The following is a 27,933-nucleotide window of genomic DNA, read 5'->3' as shown; positions in this document are numbered from 1 at the left end:
AGTCCCTGGTGTTGGGGGTAGTATATTAGCATGGATCGAGGATTGGCAAACTAATAGAAAACAGAGAGTTGGGATAAGGGAGGCATTTTCAGGGTGGCAACCTGTAACTAGTGGAGTGCCACAGGGATCAGTGCTGGGGCCACAATTATTTACAATATATTAATGACTTAGATGAGGGAAGTGAATGTACTATTGCCAAGTTTGCGGATGCCACAAAAATAGGTGGGAAGGCAAGTGGTGAGGACTACACAGAGTCCACAGAGGGAAATAAACAGATTAAGTGAGTGGGCAAAATCTTGGCAGATGGAATATAATGTGGGAAAATGTGAGGTTATGCATTTTGGCAGGAAGAATAGAGGAGCTGAATATTATTTAAATGGAGAAAGCTGCAGCACAAAGGGATATGGGAGTCCTTGTGCATGAACCCCAAAAGGCTAACATACAAGTTCGGCAGGTAATAGGGAAGGCAAATGGAATGTTGGCCTTTATTTCAAAGGGAATGGAGTATAAAAATAGGGAAGTCTTGCTAAAACTATACAAGGCACTAATTAGACCACACCTAGAATACTGTGAACAGTGTTGGTCCCCTTATCTAAGGAAAGATATACTGGCATTGGAGGCAGTCCAGAGGAGGTACACTAGGTTGATCCTGGGTATGGGGGGATTTTCTTATGAGGAAGAGTTGAGTAGGTTGGGCCTGTACTCATTGGAGTTTAGAAGAGGCGACCTTATTGAAACATATAAGATTCTTAGGAGGCTTGCCGGGGTAGATGCTGAGGGGCTGTTTCCCTTATGGGAGAGTCTAGGACCAGAGAGCATAATCTCAGAGTAAGGGTCACCCATTTTAAGACCAAGGTGAGGAAGAATTTCTCCTCTGAGGGTAGTGAATCTGTGGAATTCTTTACCGCAGAGGGCTATAGAGACTGGGTCATTAAGTATATTAAAGGCTGAGATAGACAGGTTTTTATTCAGTAAGGGAATCCAGGGTTATGGGGAAAAGGCAGAAAAGTGGAATTGAGGATTATCAGATCAGTCATGATCTCATTGAATGGCGAAGCAGACTCAATGGGCCGAATGGCCTACTTCTGCTCCTATGTCTTATGGCCTATCCTGAGCCCATAGTCATTCGCAGGGGCACACGTTGGGCCGTGTCAGCAATTAGCACGTCCTGAGATTAAATCCAAATCAAACTGCAGTCATCAGTCAAAATAATTGAACAAGCTCATTTAGAAAGCCTGTTGCCTGGCGACCCTGGCTCAGCATCCACTTTTGAATGATTGCCCTCTGCCTCTTCCAATGGAGAGATTTTTAGCCCTGTGTGTACATTGCACTCTGTCACAAGCATCCAACAGCTTATTCTACTTTAGGCAGCATGCTTGGAACAATGTGATTGGAATGGTTCCATTTGTAAGCCTGGCAACTCTGTTGTTCGTAATTTCAGTCATTGTTTTCTAATGGATTTATTCAAATTAATTGTGGTTTAAACCAGTCTACGCTTTAACCAGCACTGAATAGCACACTGAGGGGAAACTTCTACAAGGAGTGAAGAGTACCCGTTAAGGTGTACACTTAATGATACTAGTGCCATTAACTCTTGTGTTAGTAACAATCCCAGGCCCAATCCAATGTCTTGGATATGTAATAGTAATATCAGTGAAGCTCCTCTACTCCTACTTACAGCCATGTCAGCATACATCTAGTGATTGCCTGTTAATGAGTAGAATTCAGCGAGCTGGCTCCCATGGAATCATACCCCAGAAAGAGTTGCCGATTTTGGGAAAAGAGGAGATGAAGGGGATCGGATGAGGGAAGCAGAAACAACTGTCATTATAGAAGAAAAGATGGCAAAGGAAAGAAAAACTTGCATTTATATACTGCCTTTTGTAACTTCAGGATGTTCCAAAGTGCTTCACACCCAATGAAAATACATTTTGATGTCACTGTTCTCGTGTAGGAAACACAGAAACCAAATATTCAATCCTCGACAGACAGACAAACTTCGTACTGCCCACACCAGGCAAAAATGTACTGTCTGGCAATGATACAGAGACTGATCCTTATGACAAGGTACAGCAAAGAACCAACTACAGTCAGACAGCAACATAAACAAGGAGCTGTTCTGTCCTGGCACCTTCAGGTCAAAACCATGCAGAAAGATATGCAGTGGTGCTAATGAAATGCAGGATCTTTCACAGCCTCAGGACATTTCAAAGTGCTTTATAGTCAATGAAGTACTTTTCAATTATAGTCACTGTTGTAATGTGGGAAACACAGCAATCAGTCTCTCACAGCAAGATCCCACAAACAGCCATGAAAAAAATGATCAGATAATCTGTTTGGTGATGTTGATTGAGGGATAAATATTGACTAGGGTGCCAGGGCGAATTCCCCTACTCTTGTCAGGAATATTGTCGTAGGATCTTTTCCACTTGTTTGAGAGGGCAGGTGGGGCCTTGGTTTAAATATCTCATCTGAGAAACGGCACTCTTAATGTCAGCCTGGGTTATGTGCTCAAATCTCTGAAGTGCATCTTGAACCCAGAACTTTCTGACTCAGGGTAGAGTGGTACCATTGTACCAAGACTAAGGCTTTAACGTGTTTACTGAGCACCAAGTGATGCAGAATGTCTTAAAGTAGACCTTGGCAGGGGCATTTCCAGCAAAAGTCAACAAATAGGATCACCAGGAAATGAATTTAATGAACAAACAAATGCTTAGGCTCTTTCACAGGAATCATGACAATCGACAACAGTTTCTGCCCCTTCAGTTCTCGGTCTCCAAACGTGACCGGAGTCATTCACATGTTCTGAGTGGAGGTGATCATTATAATTCTTTACCGCAGAGGGCTGTAGAGGCTGGGTCGTTAAGTATATTCAAGGCTGAGATAGACTGATTTTTAATCAATAAGGGAATCAAGGGTTACTGGGAAAAGGCAGGAAAGGGGAGTTGAGGATTATCAGATTAGCCATGATTTAATTGAATCGCCGAGCAGACTCGATGGGCCAAATGGCCTACTTCTCCTACGTCTTATGGAGAAGCACAGTCAGGTTGATCTTAGGATTTGTGGCTCCATGTTACCTGGAGAGACTTGGAGCTGAACTGTGTTTTACTGACTTGGGAATCAAAGTTTGGATATGCGACCTAGTCATGTGCTGATGGGCATAGATGATTTAGGGGAAAGCAGGCCATTTTACTTGCACAGTGAGCACAAAGCTCGAGGACACAGGTTTAAAATGACCAATGGAAATTGGAGTGGACACATCCACCTGCAGAGTGAGAGCATTGAATGGACTCCAAGCAGCAGCTTGCGCTGAGGAAACCACTTCACTTAGAGTAGGTGCATAAATCTGGTTGGGAACACAACTGGAATTCAGGGACAGATTGAGAAGATGAGAAGCTTCACGAATCAGGTACAGCCTGTGCTACTAGGGTTGGGGGTGGGGAGGGACAGCAGTTTGTTATCCAGGAATTGGAAAACTACAGGTGGATAAAGGATAGATAAAGAATTGATAAGAGGCAGGGCACCACCAGGGTCAAAACCAATTCAGAGATATTGGCTAAAAGTATCTAGTTTTGTCATGAGAATTTCAGTGAAGTCTAAGTGGAGGAGTGTGGAAAAATAGGGGGAAAAATACTTAAATGTGTAAAGCATTTGCAACAAAACAAATGAATTTCTAGCACAGAGAGAAATTGTGTTTGAGCTAATAGCCATTACAGAAATATGGTTACAGCATGACCAAGGTTGTGAATCAAATATTCCAGGATACCTGACTTTTGGTTGAGATAGGCTAAATTGAAAAGGAGGAGGGATTGGCCCTGATAAAGGACAGAGTAAAAGCAATAGAAAGGAAGGACTTAGCTCAGAAAATCAAGACGCAGAATCAGTTTGGGTGGAGTTCAAGGAGCAGAAAACGATGGTGGAAGTAGGTTATAGGCTCACTATTCATAGCTGTATTGTCAGGCAGAGCATCAGAGCATAAATTAAAGTTGGAACTGCATATAACAAGTGTAATACAGTAATCATGGGGAACTTAAATCTTTATAGACTGGGCAAACAAAACTTGCAGTAATAGTATGGGAGCGAGTTCGCGGAATGTATTCAAGAAAGTTTTCTAGAATAGTATGTCAATGAGCCAATTAGGGAGCAGGCTATTTTAGATCTAGTATTATACAGTGAAACATAGTTAATTAATAACCTACCTCTTTTGCCAAGCTTTGCTTCTTGCATATGATATCTTGCAGCTTTACAGTCAAACTCCCAAGTTGCACAGCCAAGACACAGCACTGTTTTTAGGTGGATTGCCTTGAATTCTCGAATTTTCGAAGGCCACTTTCAATTCACAATGTGATGAGCAGTCTGAGCCAGGTGACTGCAGTCACATGCTGGGCTCTCCTTGAAATTCCATTTGTGGAGGAGGTGGAATGTCCGTTCATGGAGTGTGCAGATCCTGTTGAGTGTAGATCACGGTTTGAGGGAGGCCGAGCCCGAGAGGCTCTCCTGTCGGATCACTCCTCAGATATTTGTTGGTGATGTTGGTGTTAACCCAGAGGTGTGCCATTTGTCCTTTTGGTCAAAATCTCTCATTCAAAGCATTCACAGAGCTCCAGTGAGGTTTGCATGATTTGAGTTGCATATTTGGAAGATTATGAAGGTCTTCATTGGTTGGCAGTTCTGGTTTGGCTTCCGTGCAAACTCATTGTGTTTTCGCCTCCTGGCACATGTCAAGAAATAGGCTATTAGACAGTACTGGGAGCCATTGTACAAGTGTTAATTTCAATGTACCATTGTCCCATTGATGTGTTGAGGGCAGTGTCCAACTATTTTGTGTGGCTGCTCTCTGTCCACATAGGGGAGCAGTATTCTGCTGAAGAGTACACGATGAATGTGCACTGGACTGGACCCTCAGCTGGTTTTGCTTAGTAGGTCGTCTTTATGATGCTTTTCGGCTGTTCGCAGTACGTGTGGCTGCAGCACAGGGCGATTCCAAAGTACTTGGAGTATGGTTTGCTCTTGACTGGTTTGTGGAGTTCACTGTTAGCCAAATCTGTTGCTAAGGTGGAAATCAGTGATTGTGGTCTTAATTGAATTTGGATGGAGATGCCTGTAGTTGAAATGTTGTTCATCACTTCTGAGTCTTGGTGCAAGGTGCTGCTGAGATCCTCGAGGCTGGTTGCCTGGGCGGCAAAGGATAGATATCTGGATATAAAAACTTCTTAGAGGTAGTGGGAGGCATGTTGTTCACATAGATGTTGACAAGGATTGAAGTTAAAGCAAAGCCTTTGGGAACTCCATCACTAAGGGTCCTTGTGAAGTTTATTTGGTCTCCAAGTGAAAGCCTGTATTTTAGAAAGCTAAGCATTAAACAAGGGACAGGCATTGTACCCTGCCACTATAAAAATCTAGCAGCTTTCGACAGAAGACCATGTTGCCACATGGTGTTGTTTGCTGATGAAAGGTACCTGACTTGCACATGCGTTGTTAGCCAGTCTCAATGTGAAAGGTAAGTGAGAGTATTTGGTTAACGCAGCTCCTGTCCGAACTGCAACCATTTACTCCTTAGAGAAATTGGGCTCCACTAGCGGAGAGAATCTGGTCAATAGGAGGCACTGAAACAGTTTGTAAGAGGTATATAGTGGAGATATGGACCAATAACTAACTGGGTGAGCAGCCAGTTTCCCTGGCTTGAGAATGGCCATGACTTTAGCCTCTCTCCAGTTTGATGGAATGACACCAGTTGTATGGATGCGAGTAAAGAAAGAAACCAACCAGTCACGTCCATTAGGTTCTAGGTTCTCAAGAAATTCAGGATAGATGCCACCGATTCCTGCTTTCATTGCTTTATTGGAGAAAAGGCCTGTGTTAGTGTCAGCTCTAGTGTAAGGAGAAGAAAGCAGAAATGTGGAAGGAGCTGATGAAATGGAAACCTTGGAGCTGCTTCACCTGCTCAACATCAACCTTCCAAAATATCAGTGAACACTTCTAGACTGCTCTACTCTAAGGTTGCCGCATCTAAGGAAGCTTGTGATTGAAGTTCGGAAGGAACTCTCCAAGACAATTTCATCCTCTCTATCGCACTCCTGCTTCTACCTACACCAGGGTTGACTTTGACAAAGGCCAAGCGTTTTGGTCACCCCTCCTATTATTCACTTGTGTAGATCAGTATTACATTTTGTTTGGTCTCAAGGCACTTCACTAGTGTGTTATCAGTGTTCATGCTAAGTTGTGCTGCCACACTGCAGCCTAAACAGTACAGCACAGGCCTTGTCCTGGGATAAATTACAAATGTGTGCGGCTGCACATAAAAGTTTAAAGGGACTGCACACTTTTTTTAAAAAACTGCGCATAGCAACTAAATTTTATAAGGCGCATTGTTTGGGACATTGTACTATGTTAAAGGTGTTATATAAATACACAGTGACATCATTAAATACAGAATGTCTAACTATACGTGGTTATTGAGAGTTATGTGATGACAATCAGTTTGAACATGCCTGTGTGCAGTATCACATTGCCCTGTGTGCATTATCACAGTGGCAAAGAATGGATCTAACTACTTCAGTTGTTACATAAACCAGTATCAGAACAAGGCGATACTGTCAAACAAATCTCTTTGCTACATTTCCTATCCCAAGTGTGGGAATCTAGCCAGCAACATAATGGGGCCAATGCTTACATAGCAACTTTCCAGTAAAAACAGACTTGATTTTCTCACTCAACTCGCCTCACGTCACAGGGACTCCTAATGCACCCTGACCTATAGAAAGAGACTTCACTCCTCCTTACTTCCTGAACAAATAAAACCCTTCACACAATACTAACCACAACTGACCTAGAGATCTGTAGAGCCTACAACTTGTATACTTTTTCAGAAGGTGAATGCTCAGTAAATGTTGTACTCACTGGCAGTAACAAAACTTTGATTGCAAACCATTGCATTTAAGGATTGTCACAGTCCAGGTGTAATCCCTAACCAGCATTTGTGGACATCACCTCCAGCAAGGTGATATGGAGCATCATGTAAAGCAGAACCATAGATGACAGTGAAGTGTTTGGGTTAACAGTGCTTCGTGTGGTAAGATATTGTCTAGATGGAGAGCACAGTGTGTAAGGGGATAGCATCTGGGCGAACAGCACAGTGCATGAGGCGACGGTCTCTCAGCGGTCAACACAGGGCATGGGGAGACAGCGCCTGGGTGTACAGTGCAGTGCTTGGGGAGATGGCGTCTAGACGCACAACGCAGACTGTAAGGAGTTGGCATCTGGGCAGACAACACAGTGTATAGGAAGATGCCACCTGGACAAGACAGTGCAGTGCGTGGGGGTCTGGGCAGACAGTGCAGTGTGTAGGGAGACGGGGTTCTGGGCAGACAGTGCAGTGCTTGCGGAGATGTGAGGTCTGGGCGGACACTGCAGTGCTTGAGGAGATGGGAGTTCTGGGCGGACAGTGCAGTGCTTGGGGAGATGGCATCTGGGCGGACAGCGCAGTGCGTGGGGAGACGGGGTTTAGACTGACAATGCAGTGTGTGTGGAGATGGTATCTGGGATGAGAGCGCAATATGTAGAGGGGGGGAGAGACAATGCAGTCTACGAGTGCAGGGATCATTGAGCCTTTTGGGAAGATGTGGGAACACTGATGGACCTATGGAGGACAGGTTACAGTGATAGGTATGTGAAGCATGGAATGGCATGTCAAGAGGATGTAGGGATCTTTCTTCATATTCCACACCAAGCCCCATTCTTCTTTCAGCACTGTGTTTGCTCACCTACATTGCCACCTGGTCCCTTTACATCTCAATCTTAAAATTTTCATCCCTGCATTAAAACCCCTTATGGCTTTACCTCCCCCCACTCCCACCCCACTTATCTCTTAACCTCCTCTCACCCTGGCATACTCCCAGAACTTTATATTTTTTCAAATGTACGCTCTTAAATTCTTGGTTCTTTCCACCTTCCATTGGAGGCCTTGCCTTTTGCCACTGAGGCATTAAGCTTTCTACACCTCCACCCCTCTCTCCCCCTTTAAGACCATGCTTTAAAACCCACCTTTTATTTGACCAACTTTCCATGCATCCTTAGTCCCTTTTTTGGTTCAGTGTTAATTTTTGTCTGATTAGGCCTGTGAAGTGCCTTGATGTTTTTCTATATTGAAGGAGCTGTATGAATTCAAGCTGTTGGTTTATAAGAAACAAAAATGACCAGGATTCCAATTTCTTCCTTTGATAGAAAATCTCAATAATTATGGATGAGAAGGACCATTCTTCTGACCCATCTTTGTTCATTCATCCAGATAGATCCTAACATTGCACAACAAAATTAAAAATTTGGGCTTGCTGTGAATAGGTGGGCTTGATGAACCAAACCTGCCTGCAACTGTTATTGTGTAAATGATGCCAGGATTTTCACCTCTACTATTCTTTCCATGAGTCAATTCTGTATATAGGAATTTCACAAATGAAGGAAATCGGGTAAGGGGTGTACAAATAAATTACAATTTTTCAAAATTTTGAGCTGGGCATTGGATCCCTTTAATTTCCTTATGCTGGATAAGAGCTTGAGATAGGAAGGCTGTACTTTTTTCCCTTTCCAGACAGAGTAATGGACAGAAGAATGACAGGTTATATTAAGAGCCCTATAATGCTCCTTCTGCGCAAGCCTGGAGGAACGTTTTATAAGTAGAGTTGTTCCTGCCCTCTCAACATAGTTGGCTCAACCCATTCTGAAGGATTAAACAAAAAGGATCCTGCCTCTTTAAATTGCTAATGAATTATTCAGTTTTATGCTGTGTTGAACGAGCAAGTGAGCAGAGGATCGATCTGGTTCAGAGAGCAAGTGAGCAGAGAATCTGGTTCAAGTTGCTGCTGGAAGTGCAATGTCAGTTTACGGTTTATGTCAAAACACAGCAACAATCTAGAAAATCAGCAATTATAGGAAAGCATTAGCTGGTATGTGGCCAGTTCCCATTAGGCAGGTGTATGCTTGCAAACAAAACAGGTAGAGTGGTTTCAGCTTAGCAAGAGCACTTCAGCAAGGCAGAGGGGGAAGGCAGTAAAGTACAGGCCTGGGCAGGATCAGACAGTAAACAATCTACGACTATTGGCCAGGAGTTGGCTTGATTAGTGCCATGGAAACATGCCCAATGTGCTCAGGAACCAGTCTCACCCTTTTGGTTATTCCCCCCCCCCCTCCTTCCCTACCTACTGGAGCTGAGCCACCCCCATTGAGTAAATTGGATTGAGACCATGTATTTATAATGTGACTGCCAACTGCAAGGGGGGATGGGGCAAAGTGTGCCGAAACATCGAATTGTTGATAAACCGAGGAGCCATTATCACTCGGGTGAGAGTTCAATGTAGAAAGGAAGGAAGCTTTGATGAAATAACGGCAGGCCACCAGGGGTATTGTGCAGGAGTATCGAGCAATATGTTTTACCAAATGCAGATAAGACCAATGATTTTTCTGACTGATTGACACTGAACTCAAGCTGTGTGGGAGAGCATAAGGACTGCAGGGGGATAAATATAACAGAATACAGATGATCACACTGAAGTGTTCAGCATTTAGGGCAGCAGTTCCACTGTAACAACCCATGGTGAGCATGACTGTGTTCAAGTGAAACCCCAGTTATGTTCACAATAGTGTTACTACAACAGCAACTTGCATTTATGCAGCAGCTTTGAAGTAGTAAAATGCCCCAGGGTGCTTCATTGGAGCTCAATCGGACAAAATTTCATACCAAACCAGTTTGACAGCTATAGCTTAGTTGGTAGCACTCTTAGCTCTAAGTCAGAAGCTTGTGGGTTCAAGTCCCGCTTCAAAGACTTGAGAACAAAAATCTAGGCTGACACTCCAGTGTGATACTGTGCTATACAGTCAGAGTCAAAATGAGTCAGTAAAGCAAAATCCAGTCTGCCCCTTCAGTGGACACGAGATCCCATAACACAGTTTAAAGAACAGGGAAGTTACCCCAGTGTCCTGGGCAATTTTTATCCCTCAATCAAATGACTGAAGCAGATTATCTGGCCATTATCACATGGCTGTTTGTGGGAGCTTCCTGTACACAAATTTGCTGCTGCATTTCCTACATTACAACAGTAATTACAGTTCAAAAATACTTCATTGGCTGTAGAGCACTTTGGAATGTTCTGAGGTCATGAAAGGCATTCCATAAATGCAAGTTTTTCTTCTTTAAAGAGATATTAAGGCTGGTGACCAATAGTTCGGCCAAAGTAGTGGGTTTTAAGCAGCCTCTTAAAGAAGAGAGGTTTAGGGAGGGATTTTTCAGTGCTTTGGACTTGGACAGCTGAAGGCACAGCCTTCAACGTTAGAGCAATGAAAAGTGGGGGATGAACAAGAGGCCAGAGTTGGAGGAACATAAATGGCCTCTGAGGGTTGTAGGGCTGAAGAAATTACGGATGAAACCCCTGTCCAACAGTTGCTTGGTGAACATACTTTCATGCAGATGCCACCACTTTAACTTGTATGTTGGTTCAAACACTATTTGTCCTGTATGGGTGGTGCAATGTCTAAAGAAAATTTATTTTAGCCTTTCTCTCTAACAAACTGCATGCAGCTCGCTGATTGATTAGGAGTGGATTCACCATGGCCCCAACTTACCGTGTTGCACCTGTCACTGTTTGAGATCGGCCCACAGCACAGACTAAGGTTCAATTCCTAATCTACAATGGGACGTGGGGCAGTCAATTTTTAACACCGCAAAGAGCAGTGCAAACTGGCTTGACGTTTTTTGTGCACTATACGTCCATTTTGTCTCAGATATCTTTTTTTCTTACCTTTTTCAACACCAAATGCACTTGTAGCTTTCAAATTTGCACAATCATAATGACTCCTAGCATCTGTGAAAGGCACTTCCTGTCAGTGTCTTCATGTTAACAGTTACGGAGAATACAGTTGCATTGTTGACGCACAATATTCCAAACAGAAATGGGAAAGTGGTGGGGGAATTGTTGGTGGATTGAAATTCAAGTGCATTCATTCTAATGGTATAAATGAGCAAAAGGGGGTTCTCTTCACTCCCATCCTACACTTGGCCATTTGGTGTTATAATGACTGCTAGCAGTTCAGGAATTATGTCGTCATTTCTGAGATGAAAAGAGTTATATATTTCACAAGAAACACAGGATGTTCAGTCCCGACTAAGAAAACAAATAGGGGTTTGGGAGTGGGTCCTGTTATGGGAGTGTTCTGCCAGTTTAAGCACCGTTTAACCGTGCCCTGCTGAGTAGCTGCAGGCCCCTTCAGCAACCGATAATCAGTTAACCCTTCAGTTGCCAACAGCTCCAGAGAATTGACCATCACCCTGTGGTGGCTGATTTCAGCTCTGCAGTACCATGCGAAATAAAGACTAACTTGACGTTAAGGATTAATTTCATAAAATTAAGACTTTTCCAACATAAAATATTTCATTCGCACTTGCTTCCTCACTATCAATCCCATTTCCCAGCCCCTGCTCTATTTTAATCTAAAAGTTTTATCTTTGCCTGTTTTCTCTCTCAACCATGATCCATTGTACTTTGCAACCGTTCTCTGCAGCAAAATTAGCCTTACTACCTCTTATTTACCAAGTTACCTTCCTGCCCCAACAACCACCCACTACATCACCTCCACCCCCACACCTCACTGACAGGCCCCACTGCATTTTGGAGCTAGCAAAAAGCTTTAAAAAAACTGTAATTCCCTTGCCTGAATTCCATCTTAAAAGACTGTTCGTTCCAGCAAGTTGAAACAAGAATTTGGAAGATTGTGTACAGATTATATATGTGGTCATCTAGAAGGGGCTGTGCCAGGTGAGTGTAACCAGCAGAGCACCTCAATCTCTGAGTAAGTAAATACGCCCATGGTGCTTGAATTAATTCTACAGCATATGCACAATGGTTCCATATGTTGGAAGCTACTTGGCTACGTGTTTGTTAAGCATAACATAAGCAGGTCTACCAGGTCCAACTGAGACTCGGGAAGTATGAGTGCACAATCCATTGTTTAGTGGCTGCTGTTAATTGTTATTTCTGCACATGCTGCACTCTCAGATCATTCTGTTACAGGTTCCATTCTGTCACAGGTTCCATTCTGTTAGGTCAAGTTAACGTACAGCTGTTACTCCCCTCTGCTTCCCCAGGTTAATGTGCAGCTGTGCCTCATAAAACCATAATAAGGTCATAAGAAATAGGAGCAGAAGTAGGCCATTTGCCCTTTGAGCCAGTTCCACCATTCATAGTTGATCTGATTTGGCCCTAACTCCATATTCCTGCCTGTCCACCATAACTCTTGACTCCCGGAGATCAAAAATCTGTCTAATTCAGCCTTAAATATGTTCAATGACCCAGTCACCACTGCTTGCTAAGTAAGAGAATTCCAAACACGAATGACCCTCAAAGAAGGCATTTTAAACTGTGCCCCCTAGTTTTGGATTTGCTTCCCCAGGTTAATGTATAGCTGGGACTTCCCCTCTGCTTCCCCAGGTTAACGTATAGCTGGGACTTCCCCTCTGCTTCCCCAGGTTAACGTATAGCTGGGACTTCCCCTCTGCTTTCCCAGGCTATACGTATAACTGGGACTCTCTGTTTCCCCAAGTTGGCGTACAGCTATGACTCTTCTTTGCACGTCCCTCACCAAACTTGCATTATAATACAGCTGCATGCCCAGCCCCAACCCCAGTTTACGTTATAGCATTATCGAGTCATAGAATAGCTATAGCACAGAAGGAGACGATTTGACCCATTGTATCAGTGCCGGTTCTCTAAGAGCAACTCAGCTAGTTCCACTCCCTTGCCTTTTTCCTGTAGCCCTGCAATTTTTTCTCTTAGAATTATCCTATTCCCTTTTGAAAGCCACCATTGAATCTGCCTCATCCACAGATAAAAGCAAAATACTGCGGATGCTGGAAATCTGAAAGAAAAACAGAAAATGCTGGAAAAACTCAGCAGGCCTAACAGCATGTGTGGAGAGAAAGACTGAGTTAATGTTTCGAGTCTGTATGACTTCTTCAGAGCTAAAGAGAAGTAAAAATGTGATGAAATTTATACTGTTTAAGGAGGGTGGAGCAGGTGAAGCTGGATAGAAAGCCAGCGATAGGTGGACGCAAAGGAGAGATTGACAAAGATGTCATGAACTAATGGATAAAGGAGTGTTAATGGTAGTAGCCCTGGCTGAAGGAGGTGCTGATGGTGCCATTAAGGTCAGAAAGCAGAATGTGGTAATAGCAGGATAAGGGTAAGCACTCTGAAAAGAACAACATGAACAAGTGACAGATGACCCTAGTGGGGGGGGGGGGATTGTGGGAGAGGACAGTGGTGGGAAAAATGATCGAAAATAGGATAAAAGGTGGGGATAAAACAATGAATAAAAATGAAAATAGATAAAAGATAAAAATAAGTGGATAAAAAATGAAAATAAAAAAATAAAAATGGATATTGCAATAAGGGTTGAGGATGGAGGGGAGAGTTCATGGTCTGAAGTTGTTGAACTCAATGTTAAGTCCGGAAGGCTGTAAAGTGCCTAGTCGGAAGGTGAGGGTGCTGTTCCTCCAGTTTGCATTGGGCTTCACTGGAACGTTGCAGCAGGCCAAGGACAGACGCGGGCATGAGAGCAGGATGGTGTGTTTAAATGACTGGCGACAGGAAGGTCTGAGTCATGCTTGCAGACAGACCGAAGATGTTCCGCCAAGCGGTCACCCAGTCTGTGTTTGGTGTCTCCAACGTAGAGGAAACCGCATTGGGAGCAGCGAATGCAGTAGACCAACTTGAAGGAGGTGCAAGTGAAGTGCTGTTTCACCTGAAAGGAGTGTTTGGGCCCTTGGACAGTGAGAAGGCAGGAGGTAAAGAAGCAGGTGTTGCACCTTCTGTGGTTGCTTGGGAAGGTTCTGTGGGAGGGGGATGAGGTGTTGGGGATGATGGAGAAGTGGACCAGGGTGTCCTGGAGGGAACGGTCTCTACGGAATGCCGACAGGGGGTGGGTGAAGGGAAGATGTGTTTGGTGGTGGCATCATGCTGGAGTTGGCAGAAATGGTGGAGAATGATCCTTTGAATGCAGAGGCTGGTGCAGTGAAAGGTGAGGACAAGGGAGACCCTATCATGGTCCTGGGAGGGAGAGGAAGGTGTGAGAGCAGAGGCGCAGGAGATGGGTCGGACACAGTTGATGGCTCTGTCAACCGCAGTGGTTGGGAAACCTCGGTTAAGGAAGAAGGAAGACATGTCAGAGGCACCGTTTTGGAAAGCGACATCATTGGAATAGGTGCGACAGAGGCAAAGGAACTGAGAGAATGGGATGGAGCCCTTACAGGGAGCAGGGTGTGAGGAATTGTAGTCGAGCTAACAATCATTTGTCCTTTAGTTAATGACATCTTTGTCAATCTCTTCTTTGCCTCCACCTATCTGGCCTTCTATCCAGCTTCACCTGCTCCACCCCCCCTTAAACAGTATAAATCTCATCACATTTTTACTCCTCTTTAGCTCTGAAGAAGAGTCATACGAACTCAAAAAGTTAACTCTGTCTTTCTCTCCACAGATGCTGTTAGACCTGCTGAGTTTTTCCAGCATTTTCTGGTTTTGTTTCTGCCTCCACCACACTCAGGCAGTGCATTCCAGATCTTAAACACTTGCTGTGTAAACAGGTATTTCCTTATGTTGCCCCTGATACTTTGGCGATCACCTTAAATTTGTGCTCTCTGGTTCTTGACTCTTTTGGCCATGAGAGCAGTTTTTCCCTATCTACCCTGTCCAAACCCCTCATTATTTTTGAATACCTCTATCAGATCCCATCTCAGCCTTCTCTAAGGAGAACTGCCCCAGCTTCTCCTATCTATTCATGCAACTGAAGTCTTTCATCCCCAGAGCCATTCTCATAGATGTTTTCTGCACCCTCTCCAAAGCCTTCACATCCTTCCTAACGTGTGGTGATCAGAATGGGACACAGTATTCCAGTTGAGGCCGAATCACTGTGTTATAAAGGTTCACCATAACTTTCTTGCTTTCGTACTCTATGCACATGACTCTCTTGCATTTTCAGCAAAATAGGGCTCTCAGTATCAGTATACCTGTGACTGTTGATAGTTGTGAGTCCTGTTTTCTCTTTACTGATTCCCATTTCTATTGCTGTTTCAGGAGTACATGGTCTTCAGACAGCACACTTACATGAGACTGGATGGTTCCTCAAAAATATCTGAGAGACGGGACATGGTGGCAGACTTCCAGAGCAGGTACGTGATCTGTCTGAAGGAAGTCTGCATCTGCTTCGCAAGAATTGTTGCAACTGCTTTCATTCCTTATTTGTTTAGCCTTCATGTAGAGGAATATTGGCATAATTTTCCATTGACATTCTGAATGAGCCACTGTCCCAGGAATTGTCCTCAGTCTTCACCCAACTTCAACTTTAGACCTTACTATTGGTCAAACCAGAAAAGGGTCAGGTTTGTTGTATTTTGTTCTGGAAGTTTTTCACCCTCTGTTGTAAGGGACTCTACGAGTTGAGTTCTGTTTGAGAAGTTCAAGATTAATTGGCACAGTTCTTGTAGCTGTTCTTCACCAACTCTGATACCCACTTCAATCAGACCGATCCTCCTTGGCCAACCTTCCACACGGATCAAACCTCATCAACCAGATGCAGCTAAAGTTCTGTTCATCACAGACTTTATTCTGGATCTATTTCAAACCCAGTTTCACAGCATCACTGGACTGTTCTGTCGGTTTGAAGCCTTGGGGCATGAACAGGATTGCTTGGAGATTAGGGGCTTGTTATTACTTTGGATTAGATTTCAGTTATACTAATTCCACCCTAGTCTAGTTAAAACCTTTTAACTCTCTTCCACAACTTAACACTCACCACCATTCCCAGTTCGGACACCCTCTCACCTCCCAAGCAGCAGTAGTGTCAACTCAGGAAAGACTGGCTTCATGAACTGAAGCTGGGTGAAGACTAACAGCAAGAAATGAGAGAAAATTTCTGCCAATTGTTTTCATTCATTGCTACAATTTCCAATGACCCTGGGCATGAGTTCATCCTTGCTCCTGGAATTCCAAAGCACGCACATGGTATAAAAACTGCAGGCTCCAGCTCTCCTCCAAAATCCTCAGGATAATGGATCCATAGATCCTGCCCCACTCACCCCATAACCATCATGTGGAGAGAATGCACAGGGATGAATATTGAGTGAGAGGGAGCACAATGACTTGCTGGGGAATCTTGGGGTGAGACTAAACGTGTGGACATTGTGAGGGGGTAGTATATTGAAAGATAGAGGTGACTTCAGTGTAAACATTATACATTGAGAGCTCCACTAGATTCCTGAATCCTGGTGGTGGCTACAACATGGATGCATTTAAAGAAAATATAGATAAGTACATGAGGGAGAAAACAATAGAAGGATATGGTGATCTGGTGAAATTAAGTAACTCTTTGAAGTAATGTTCTTGAATTCTGGTGGTGATTATTGTTGAAGGCTAATCTAATTCAGTGCACAGATTGCATGGACCTAACCTGTGCTTTAGCTTATTTTCCCAGCCGGGCTCTGTTGTTTCAACTGACTGAGAGAAATCCAGCAGCATGTTTTTCCCAGGCTTAAAGTGATCAGCACATTTTACCTCAGTCATGTCTTTGCTCAGTGCTAGAGCTGGTTATGTCAACAGCTGTTCTCTTACAGCCCATTAAACTTAGAAGTTGTGTAATCAGGATTGCTTTTGGGGAGATGTCACAGGAGGTGAGAAGGGTAAAATTTAATAATGTGACCGTGTCATTCAGCAACAGCACCTTAAAAATTTGGGGGAAGGGCTACAGTAGCATAGCAGTTATTTTCCTGGACTAGTAATCCAGAGGCATGGATTATTGGTTCGGAGATATGAGTTCAAATCTCACCAAAGCAGCTGAGAAATTTAAATTAAATTAAATTAACCTGGTAATAAAAGCTAGTGTCAGTAAAGATAGAGAAATAAACTACCAGATTGTCATTAAAAACCCCATTTAGTTCACTTTTGGGAAGGAAATCTGTCCTCCTCATACAGGTTTACCTGTGTGTAACTCCAGACCCACAGCAATGTGCTTAGCTCTTAACTATCCTCTGAAATGGCCTAGCAAGCCACTCAAGTTATATTCAAGATGGCAGTTTACCACTGCCTTCTCAAGGGCAATTAAGCATAGGTAATAAATGCTGGGACCTTGCCAGTGATGGCAGTATCGCGTGAACTGCAAGGCACTTAACAGGAGTTATAAAAAACATTTGACTTCGAGCCATGTGCGAGATTATAAGAGGGTCATAGAAGTGGTTTTTAAGGAACGTCTTAAAAGAGGAGAGGCATTCAGAGAGACTACAGACCTAGGTAAATGAAAAAGCCACCAATGTCGGAGCAATTAAAATAGTAGATGCGCAAGAGACATGGGGAACATAGAGATCCCAGAGACTTGTAGGGCTGGAAAAAGTTACAAATATAGGAAGGATGAAGCCATAGATTTGAAAACAAGGATAAGAATTTTAAAATTGAGCTATTCCCAGACCAGGAGCCAATGTAGATCAGCGAGCACAGGAGTGTTGGTCACGCTGAATAAAGAAGCTTCTCCTAATATATTTCTTTAAGTTTACTTCTGTTGGCATCCTCTGATCCTACTTTTGTATAGTCTTTGTAGTAATGTTCTATTTTTTTCTCATCTATGCTTTCTGGATATCATAGAGACCTTAATCCGTCATTGTCCTGCAGATTAAACTGGCACCCAGTACTTGGGGACAAGTACAGCATGCGTGCATTCCCTCAGAGAAGAAACTGACAAGAGTTCCAGTGTATGGGAAAATGGCTTAAATAAGAGTAATGGTTGCGGTTCAAATGGTAGGGACTCTGAACATAGCAGCAGTGTGTAGAACACTGAAACAGGAGACTATGCATTGTTGTATCACTGTGTATGGAGAGCACTCAGTGAGTAATGGGACTGTGCAGGCTGAGTGACACAAAGTTGGGAGGTGATAGTCAAGTCATGAGTTAAACACTTCACATGTGTAGTGTTGCGTCCTATCAGTGTTTGATGTCGCCATCTGTCCAAGAGTCCAATGAATGTTTTGCATTCCAACTAAACACCCAAGCAGTCTGAAGTGACAGCCTGTCGGTTTGATAGCATTGGCTTAGTATGTTCGATGTATGGTTACACACCATTAGAAGTGCCTGAGGAAATATGGCCATAGCTGTCACTGGCTAATATTATGTTTTAATACCAAAAAGCCCATGCCATTATTTGTGCTTCACATGAGCCTCCTCCACGTTACTTAATTTTGCCTTATCACCATATCCTTCTATTGCTTTCTCCCTCATGTACTTATCTAGCTTTTCCTTAAATACGTCCATGTTGTTTACCTCAATCAGTCCATGTGGCAGTGAATTCCACATTCTCGCCATAAAATCTAGAGTTGTGCTGCTGGGTGTTTCTCACACTTAAAGTCGGCACAGTCTGAAGGCCTCATGCAGAATTATACTCCATTGAAATGCTAGTGACAGCACCAATCATATTTATAGCACATAATGAAGGCAGTTGAGGACAGAACACCATTATTGCTCCAACTTCTGGATTCCAAAAAATGTGAAAGGGAAATTCAAATCCTGGCCGTAACTCCTGGCACGTCCCAGCCTCTTGGAACAGTTGTATGTGAATGATCACCCTTTCAGTATTTCACCTACAGTTTATTTTTCTTCCTTCCTGCAGAACAGATATCTTTGTGTTCCTTCTCAGCACCAGAGCTGGTGGCCTTGGCATCAACTTGACAGCTGCTGATACGGTGAGAGAGTGGAGTATTTTTAGTTCTCTTTCCCTCGTGTAAAAGAATGAATGTTGAAATGTGTGGGGATAAAGTTTCAGGCTGCTTGTCAGTTTGACTGCCTGTAACACAACTGATTTCAAAATACTTGCCCCAAGCACTGAATAGGAATGTCCTTTTGATAACCGATTCTATGTCCCCTTGTATTGATTGTCCTGAAATTTCATGCCGTCCCTTCTTGCTCCGTTTCTCACCAATACAAACTACATTCTGTGGTGTTCCAGTAACGTTGGACAACCCCAACGCAGTTTCCACAGTACAAATTTGTTCTTAAATTATCGCTGTTTTCACTCAGTGAGGCTGAGGATGCTGGGGTTGAAACAGAAAATGATCATACAGGGATTTCTTCTGAAATTGGGGCTCAAGCACTTTGGTGGGACAGTGTAGAGGGAGCTTTATTCTGTATCTAACCTGTGCTGTACCTGTCCTGGGCATGTTTGATAGGACAGCGTAGAGGGAGTTTTACTCTGTACGTAGCCCTATATCACTGCACCGCACCCCACACCCCGTTCCATTACTTTGTGGGGAAATCATAACACTGTCCAACATCCCATCACTGTGTGGGCGCAATATCATGTTTGGACATTATGGTTTGGCATTCCTGAGGATAGTCCTTGGAGTACATTATTGGATAGCCAGGAAATTACTGAATGACACTCTTATAGCCAATTCATTGTACTGCATTGGTGTTGAGCTAAATGCCCTGTCAAGAGACTGGGCTTTGAACATAGAGAGAAGGCAAGTAAATATGTTTTTGTGATCTCTCTCCTAAAGATTGTGTTTGTTGCAGGTTATATTTTATGACAATGACTGGAACCCCACTGTAGATCAGCAAGCAATGGATCGAGCTCATAGGCTGGGACAGACCAAGCAAGTAACCGTGTATCGACTCATCTGCAAGGGAACGATAGAAGAGCGAATCCTGCAGCGTGCTAAGGAGAAGAGTGAGGTATGACACCATACAAGCATGTACACGCACACTTGATATCCATTTCAAGTTCTGTACTGGCAAAAACCTGGCAAGAGATCTGTCCTGTAGAATGGCAAATGTTTCAGAGATTGCTCATGTAGCAAGTTAATTTTGTTTTAAATATGTAATTACACTGAATTACAATGTGATCTTCAGTATGACTGAGGCAAGGTGAGGTTGATTGAGATTGTAAAGCAATACTTCACAAAGCAGAGTTGCTGATCTCAGCCCTGCTGACTGGGATGACCATTGAGCAGAGACCCTAGACCTCCTATAACCAGTGACAGAACCAGATTCTAGGGCAGTGAGTGGATGGTGACAGTCTGCAGGGCATTTAGAGAAGTTGCCCAGAACCCAGGCCAGCCCAGAATCCTGACCCCCATTCAATTTAATGGAGCTGTTTTTGCTGCTGCCCATTAATAAAAGCCCCATGAGAGCCAATAAATAGCAAGCTTCCATTAATATGGGAAATTTGAAATTCTCTTTAAAACACGAGAAAATTATGTTTCTGATGGTGTGTTTTAACAGAAGCATTGAACAAGAGCTACTTCACTTTCACCTATCTTTTGTTTACAGTTTAAATATAGATTGTTGGTTTTCCCCTGGTTAACATGAGTTCTGAGAACAATTGCAGTGCCCCAGTAACATTAGTTCACTAAATGTGAACTACAAGTAGGAGCAGCTTGAGCTTCTTGAGCCTGCTCTGCCATTCAATATGATCATGGTTGATCCTCTGCCTCAACTTCATTCTCCTGCCAACTGCCCAGATCCCTTGGTTCCCTGAATATAACCATGAATATATTCAACAATGGAGCATTCACAATCCCCTGAGTGAAGAAATTTCTCCTTATTTCAATCCTAAATGATTAACCTCTTATCTTGAGACTGCGCCCTCCTGTTCTAGATCACCCAGCCAAGGGAAGCAACCTCTGTGTTACCCTGTCAAACCCCTTCACAATTTTCTGTTCCAATGAGATCAACTCTCATTCTAAACTCCAGAGAGCATAGGCCCAATTTATTCAACCTCTCACACACACTAATCAGAGTGCAAGTATTTCATAAAAGCAGTGAAGTTACTGCTGCATTCCGTTAGCTTGTGGAAGTGCTTCATATCTTATTTTCCACAGATTCTTACAGAGTCAGTTTATATTTCGCAAACAGGACTGTAACTTTAATAACTGGGCCGTGGCTATAATTCGCACCTCAGCCACAGGGGAAGCAAAATGATACTACTGCACGTACAGTGAATCCTGGCAACAGGAAACCAAGCCAGTAATCTGTGACTGAATGATTAAGATGTCTCCATTCTCTGCTGAGGTAGAGGTGTAATGCTCCTGGATAGCTTGTTAAAGACTTCCACAGAGGTTAGGCTGTGAGAGGGCAGCAGTTTCACATGGTACGCCATTTCAGTAATGACTAAAGTGCCCCATTGTCTCAGTGTTATCTGTTCTCCCTCAGCTTGTAAATGATGCATAGGAGAGGGCACTATCTGGAATCTCACAATTCTTATTTTCCTTTCCTCCCCTTCCCTTCCCACAGGATTCACTGCACCCTCTCATATACGCACCACTTCCTGAGTCCATTAGATTTTTAAATTCTTTCTTTAAGATAAAATTCAGTTGTGGGATAGAGACAACTGCATTGTAATTTTTTTAGTATATAATTCTTGACCATTCAAGTTCTATTTATGTTACTGGTACCCACTGTCTGTTATACTCCCTATACACTGCCCCAGTTTCCCACATCAGCCCTCCTCACACCTTGGTGAAACTGACAACCCAGTGCTCCCCAGGGACTCTGACTTATTTCATGCAGGATCCTTAAAGCCAAGTGACACAAGAGACTTCTAGCCTAGACTCAACTTTGGTTGAAGAGGTAAAAGGACTTGCATTCTTCACTGAACCATTCAGCAGCCTTTCACACTCCCTTATGAATGGAGCCAATGCCAGCTACTAAAGATAGAAAAACAGAAAAATGCTGGAAAAATTCAGCAGGCCTGGCAGCATCTGTGGAGAGAGAAACAGAGTTAACGTGTTTGAGTCTGTATGACTCTTCAGTTATTAAAGATACTCTTGTAGGGAGGGACCCCTCCCCCTCATCATATCACTAATTGAGTCTCAGTACATTACAATCAGCACCAAGTTTTACAACAGTAACTTGTATTTATATATCACCTTTAATGTAATAAAACATCCCAAGCTGCTCCACAGGAATGTTATAAACCAAAATTTGGTACCAAGCCACATAACCAATATTAGAGCTGATGGCAGATTTGTTTAGTCAAAAAGTTAGGTTTTAAGAAGTGTCTAAAAGAAGATAGAAAGTCAGAGAAGTTCTAGATTTAAAGGGAGCCCCCAGAAATATATAACGTAGTTATTTATATAGAACAAGTATCTTAAGTAAAACCGCAATACATGTCCAAGGAAAGGATAAAATCAAACAAGTGAAAGGAAAATTTAGGACCAATTTCAGCAAGTTCTTGGCACAGACTACCAACTCTGGAATCATTGGAACCAGTTGGATGATGTGATACAAAAAGTATTGGATAATTACTCTGTGCATGAATTAGGATTGGCCAAATGGCCTTCTCCATTAGTGCCCACCTTATCATTGGGCTTAACCTCAAAACTGGAGTCTTTTGTTCCCAGCAGGGTAAATAATTCAAACAGACTGAATCTGAGCACTGGATCCAAATGAAGCTGCAAGTCTGAGATCCAAAGAATTTCATGTCAATGGACAGTTATGATGAATGAAATAATTTAAGATTCTGCAGGGATCATGTTGGGCTTGTGAAAATTCAGGCTATAACTGGTATTTTTTTATTTGTTAAACAGATTCAACGAATGGTTATTTCTGGAGGAAACTTCAAACCCGACACACTCAAACCAAAGGAGGTGGTCAGCTTGCTGTTGGATGATGAGGAGCTAGAGAAGAAATGTAAGGGCCATGGCTCTGACTGCAACAAATCTCTTGATTTGGTCTTTTCCTCTGGTTTGCTCTCGCTGTCTCCCAGAGATGCTGATGTTTGCTGGTGTGAAGCTCCATGGATATTAGGCATCCTATGGCACCTTATGCAAATTGCTGCTTTTCAATTTTGAGCTTTGGCAGTGAGTGTTTACAGACTGACTTTTGGGCATCACAGCTGAACTCAGTGTAGTTCACGTGTGCACACACACGACCCATCCCCCACACACTTCCTCTCGTACGCACATTCTCATGCACTCTCACAATGCCACTCACGCGTACACTCACTCACCCTCACTCAGCACAAATCACTGGATGGTAATCTTGAAGATAAAAGGCTGAGTATTGCTGAAAAAGGAGACACATCAAAGCTTTTCATCTTGCACTCTTCAGGACATTTCGCAAGAATACCAATATAGGGAGAAAGACAATTTATACTGTTTGTGAAGAGAGTGCTGATTGGCTGGCACTTTCTTTACATTCACCATAAATTGTTGTCTCCTTTCTATATTGGTGTTCTTGCAAAGTGTCCTGAGGAGTGCAAGATGAAAAGCTTCAATGTGTCTCTTTTTCCAGCAATACTCAAGTTCTGTACTACCAAATGACAAAGGCTTGAATTTTTTTTTCCCAACCTAACTCCTGGGGCTTGAGCCAGTTGCAGAATCCCCAACTGCTTTCTAGCTGAGATCAGTTATCTCACACAGATCAGGAATTGAGCATGAAACCTTTCTTGAGCTTTCCTTTTCACTTTTGCTCTTCCTGGTCTATTTTCATGTCACTTCCTCCTCTAATCGTGAAGGCAAATGAATGAGTGCAGACTCGCTATGTCTACAAGCAGCTGATACCTTGCACTGATCAAATGCGCTTTGTTCAGTTAACCAAGAAAGTCAGCGCATCAGTGATGTTGCATTAGGTGTAACATTGGCTAGTGGAGGGGTTTAACCAAGAAGCTGCTGGGCCCATATGTTTAGAGATACAGGAGCTGGTTCAGTTCATCCTAATGCCGTATGCCATCCAACATATATGGGAAGGGAAACAGTCAGTCACCGATTATCAAGCCACAAAGTCACAGCTGTTCTGTGCAGCTGGCAAGTTCCAGAAAGTGAAGTACCTTTTTAACTCTTTGGATGTGCTTATTATCCAATTGTTTTGTGCAGGTTTTTTTTAATTTTTCTCTGTATTTCTTTCCTTAATTATCCAATTCTAACTTGCACTGATCCCAGATGTGGAATGCTAAATGTCATTGGCTCAGATGTGGGAAACTAATTGACCTGGTGCTAGATGTCCAATCTGTAACTGGAAACATTTCCAGATGTGAACTAGCATCAGTTGGCTCCAGGTTCAAAATTGTACTGATATTATTTCCATGTATGGAGCTCTGACCGCGCGCAGGTATGTCAGACACATTGAAGCGTTGTTCTACAAGTGGCTGAATAAGGCAAATTCCATTTCAATCGCATGGGACTGTTATTGGCATAGTAAAGATCACATGGGAAACAATACATTGTAGGAACATTTTCAATGATTATTGGAGGTCCCAAGATCACTGTGGCTCAAGGCATCATTGGCTCTGATACTGAACCATACAGACCTGGAGAGCTTAGGTCCCATTCCCAGTCTGTGCTCAGTTATCAGCAGGGGTGATACATTTGGCCTCAGTGCCCTGGGTTAGGTTGGGAAAATACAGCCAATGATCATTTTCCAGATCATTATCCAGTAGCCTTTCTCAAAAGTGTGCATGTTTCGGTTATATTTGCATATGGTGGCCCACAGTAGAAGAGCTGCCAATAGTCACTATCTCTCTTGCTCATGAACACTGAGAAAGATTTTAGTGCCTTCAGCGGAGAGGGAAAATGAAAAGTGCTACTGATCCTGAAACTACACAAGAATAATTCTAAGCATGTGTACTTGGGTCACTGCATGAGTGAGTTTGGGGTTTGCTAGGTTGACTAACCAATTCTTTCTCTCTTTATTTCTCTGAAAAGTGCGCCTGCGACAGGAAGAGAAACGAATACAAGAAGAATCAAACAAAGTGAAAGATCGAAAAAGGAAACGAGAAAAATATGCAGAAAAGGTAAGGATATCTTCCCAGCTGAAGTGACCCTCAGCACAGGAATGTGAAAGAAGTGAATAAGCAGAGTATATCCCTCCCCCCACAGACTCCAAACACTTGGCTGTCTCAGAGATGGGCAGCATATGCCTTTCCCCACAGACTTTCTGCAAAAGGCTAGAGATATTAGAGTGCATTTGACACATGTTGTCACTTGTGGGATCCCCTCAACAGTTCACCATTTGAACACTAGATGGAGCACCCTGTTCCCACATGGGAAGTAGATAAATGCAGTACTGGCTGGGTTATTGTACACAAGAGCAGAATCAGCCTGTGTGCAAAAGGCCTTTACCAAGGAGTTGGTACCATAACAGAGGAACCATTGTGACAGGAACATAAGAAGTAGGAGCAGGAGAAGGTCATTCAACCCCTCAAGCCTGCTTCGCCATTCACTTAGATCATGGCTGATCACCTACCTCAACACCATTTTCCTGCACTATCTCCTTGACGTCTTTACTATCTAGAAATCTATCGATCACTGCCTTGAACATACTTAAAGACGGAGCCTCCACAGTCCTCTGAGATAGAGAATTCCAAAAATTTACCACCCCCTGAGTAAAGAAATTAATTCCTCCTCATCTCAGTCTTAAATGCCCTAACCTTTATCCTGAGACTCTATCCCTAATTCTAGTCCCCTAATTCTAGATATCATAAGGGATTGGACAAGGGAGGAATTGGAGAATTTTTTGAAGGTTCTTATGACCTGTTCCTCTTCTTTCCCCCTTTCTCTTCTTGCCCGCTCCACCACCCTTGAACCTGACGCTGTCCTTTCCCATCTCTCTCTCCCCCCACCAGCTCCTCCCTCTGCAACACACACACGCACACATTTTCCAATTATAAGCAGGATGTTATGACATGGTAGATGATGCCTGCCAGGCGGACCAAATCCACAAGGGAAACTTGGTCGCGCTATCACAACGGTTTTGCAATTTGTATTTATTGTGAAATATGTGCACTGAATTCAGAAGTAATAAGCCTGCCAAAACCTTTAGAGATTTTAAAAAATAAATTAAAATATTTATTAACAAAATAAAAGATTTCAAGCACATACATAAGACTACAATTACTACTATAGTAACTCCTAGAATCCCTAATTAACCTGACCCCCAGTTACCCTTTAAGGCACTGGTCCACAATAGATTTTAGATTTAAAACAAACTCAGCAAGTTAACACAATACCCTGGACAGTGGAATTCCAAATGGCTTTTCCCCAACCTCAGCTTCGTTAGCTAGCAGACTTATGCACAAATGCTGGAGGCTTCATTAAGGCTATTTCACACACTCTTGTTAGAGATCTTACATGGCCTTCTGACACACAGCCTTTCATTCTCCTTTATATATGTTTCTCTCTTTTTAATATGTAAATTCTGTTGTCTCATATGTCTTTGAAACTGTGTCTTCCTCATAATATAAAAACTTTAATGTTGCCACTATATATTGTCAGTAACCTTTGGGAAAAATAAAAACATTCCTTAGCCTTGCTTATCTGGCTAGTTGTAAACGGACGGATCCCTTTGAAATCTAAAAATGCAAATTCCCTTCACACTGCATGCTAAGCCAGCATCCATGTTTACTCATTAGCATATCAAGCACTTAGCTTCTTTTGATGAATTAAAGCTTGCAGTCTGCTTGACTACAAAATGTGATTAAATCACACACACACACAACTATACTTACCCCTATAAACCTAATTCACAATAAACCAGAAAAATATCATGAAAAGAATGTTAGTTTCATGACAAGGATCCCTCACAGATTTCAAACTAAGGGTGAACTAGCCAATATGTAAACTTCTTACTCCCTATCCTGGCAACTCACTGGTTCAGCACAAGAGTGTGGATTTCAGATTAATGGTTTGTTTGTATTGTCTAAGATGTGCCTCACAAGCTATTGTACAAAGTGGTCTGTGACAGGAGGGATGGCTCTCACTGTAATCACCACCTCTTATCCATGGTCTTTGCACAGCCCATGCCCTATGCAGTCTCAGTCACTTGCATGGCTGTGTCCTTCAACTCAACAGTTCCATTAAGTGGCAGTCAGGTGTAGCCAAGAGGGTAAATGAGATCTGGTGAGCATGTCTTGACTTATTCTTTCAGCATAGAGAACAGAGATATTTCCTTTTTTGTCACCATGATATACAAACTGTTTCAATCCTGCCTAACACTGACACAGATTAAAAATTTCTCTACCTCATTGTAGTACCGAGAGGGTGTTGCATTGTGAAATACTATCATTCATATTGGATGTTAGCCTGTGGCCCTGGTGCATGTTCAAATGCACGGTAAAGAATCAGGGCAAATTCGCCAGCCTACATTCCTCTCAACCAACATCACCCTGAAAAGCCATTCACTTGTTACTGGATTCTTACTGTGTGCAAAGTGACTGCACTTCAAAAAGTAATCCATTGGTTTGAAGCACTTTGCAGCATCCTGTGGCAGGATCTGGGACTATATCAGCACAAGGTCTTGTTTCATATCACATCTTTAAACTAAGGCAGGAAGATTTTTCTTCACTTTCTACCTCCAGGGAAATAATATTTCTAGAGCTTTCCAAAAAATTAGCAAATTGAGGAATCTTCTCCATCATGGTTCAGTCCCTCTTCTCCCCATGTCTCATGCACACTGCAGTTCATGGATAACAGAGCTCCCCTGTGTCTGTGGATAAGGTCTTAAAGCTGATTGTGAGTAGGTGTGAAAGGTGGCTGCAATGTTGGCCTTCACTGTTTCTGTGGAAAGAATCTGGCCTGGTGCTACAAACATTTGCAACACAAAAGGAAGCCATTCAGCCCCTGGTGTCTCTGCTAACTGTTTGATTAATCTAAAACTAACCTCACTGCCCATTCTCTCCCCATAGCCCTACTTTTGCTTGAAATGCTTATCTACTCATCCTTAAACATTATTGGTTGTTGTCTCAACTGCTACCATCCTAAGGCAGCAGAGAACAGCACAATTCACCCGAATCTGCAGGTACTGTTTAGCTTGGTCAACCTTTATAGAAGCTGCAGGTCAGCAAATTGTAGCTCTGTTGTGATTGTGATCTGTCAGAGATCCCAGTTATTATCTGACAGTCTGCAGCTCCTGTAGAGCA

At 42.9% G+C, this 27,933-nt stretch overlaps 1 protein-coding gene across 3 annotated transcripts in view; it reads left to right on the top strand.

The window, feature by feature from the left end:
• The window catches only part of ino80 (INO80 complex ATPase subunit), a 199,588-nt gene that overhangs the window by 158,693 nt on the left and 12,962 nt on the right, over positions 1 to 27,933 (top strand). For all 3 annotated transcript variants that reach the window (XM_078562944.1, XM_078562945.1, XM_078562947.1), the window contains exons 28-32: positions 15,117 to 15,211; positions 18,691 to 18,763; positions 19,593 to 19,751; positions 22,607 to 22,709; positions 24,722 to 24,810. In XM_078562944.1, the coding sequence (XP_078419070.1) occupies positions 15,117 to 15,211; positions 18,691 to 18,763; positions 19,593 to 19,751; positions 22,607 to 22,709; positions 24,722 to 24,810 (519 nt within the window). The remainder of the gene's footprint in view (positions 1 to 15,116; positions 15,212 to 18,690; positions 18,764 to 19,592; positions 19,752 to 22,606; positions 22,710 to 24,721; positions 24,811 to 27,933) is intronic.

Source organism: Cetorhinus maximus, chromosome 18, assembly GCF_964194155.1.
Source record: "Cetorhinus maximus chromosome 18, sCetMax3.hap1.1, whole genome shotgun sequence".
Lineage (NCBI taxonomy): Eukaryota > Metazoa > Chordata > Chondrichthyes > Lamniformes > Cetorhinidae > Cetorhinus > Cetorhinus maximus.
The sequence above is the reverse complement of the archived record's forward strand: the minus strand, read 5'-3'. Positions and strand labels throughout refer to the sequence as shown.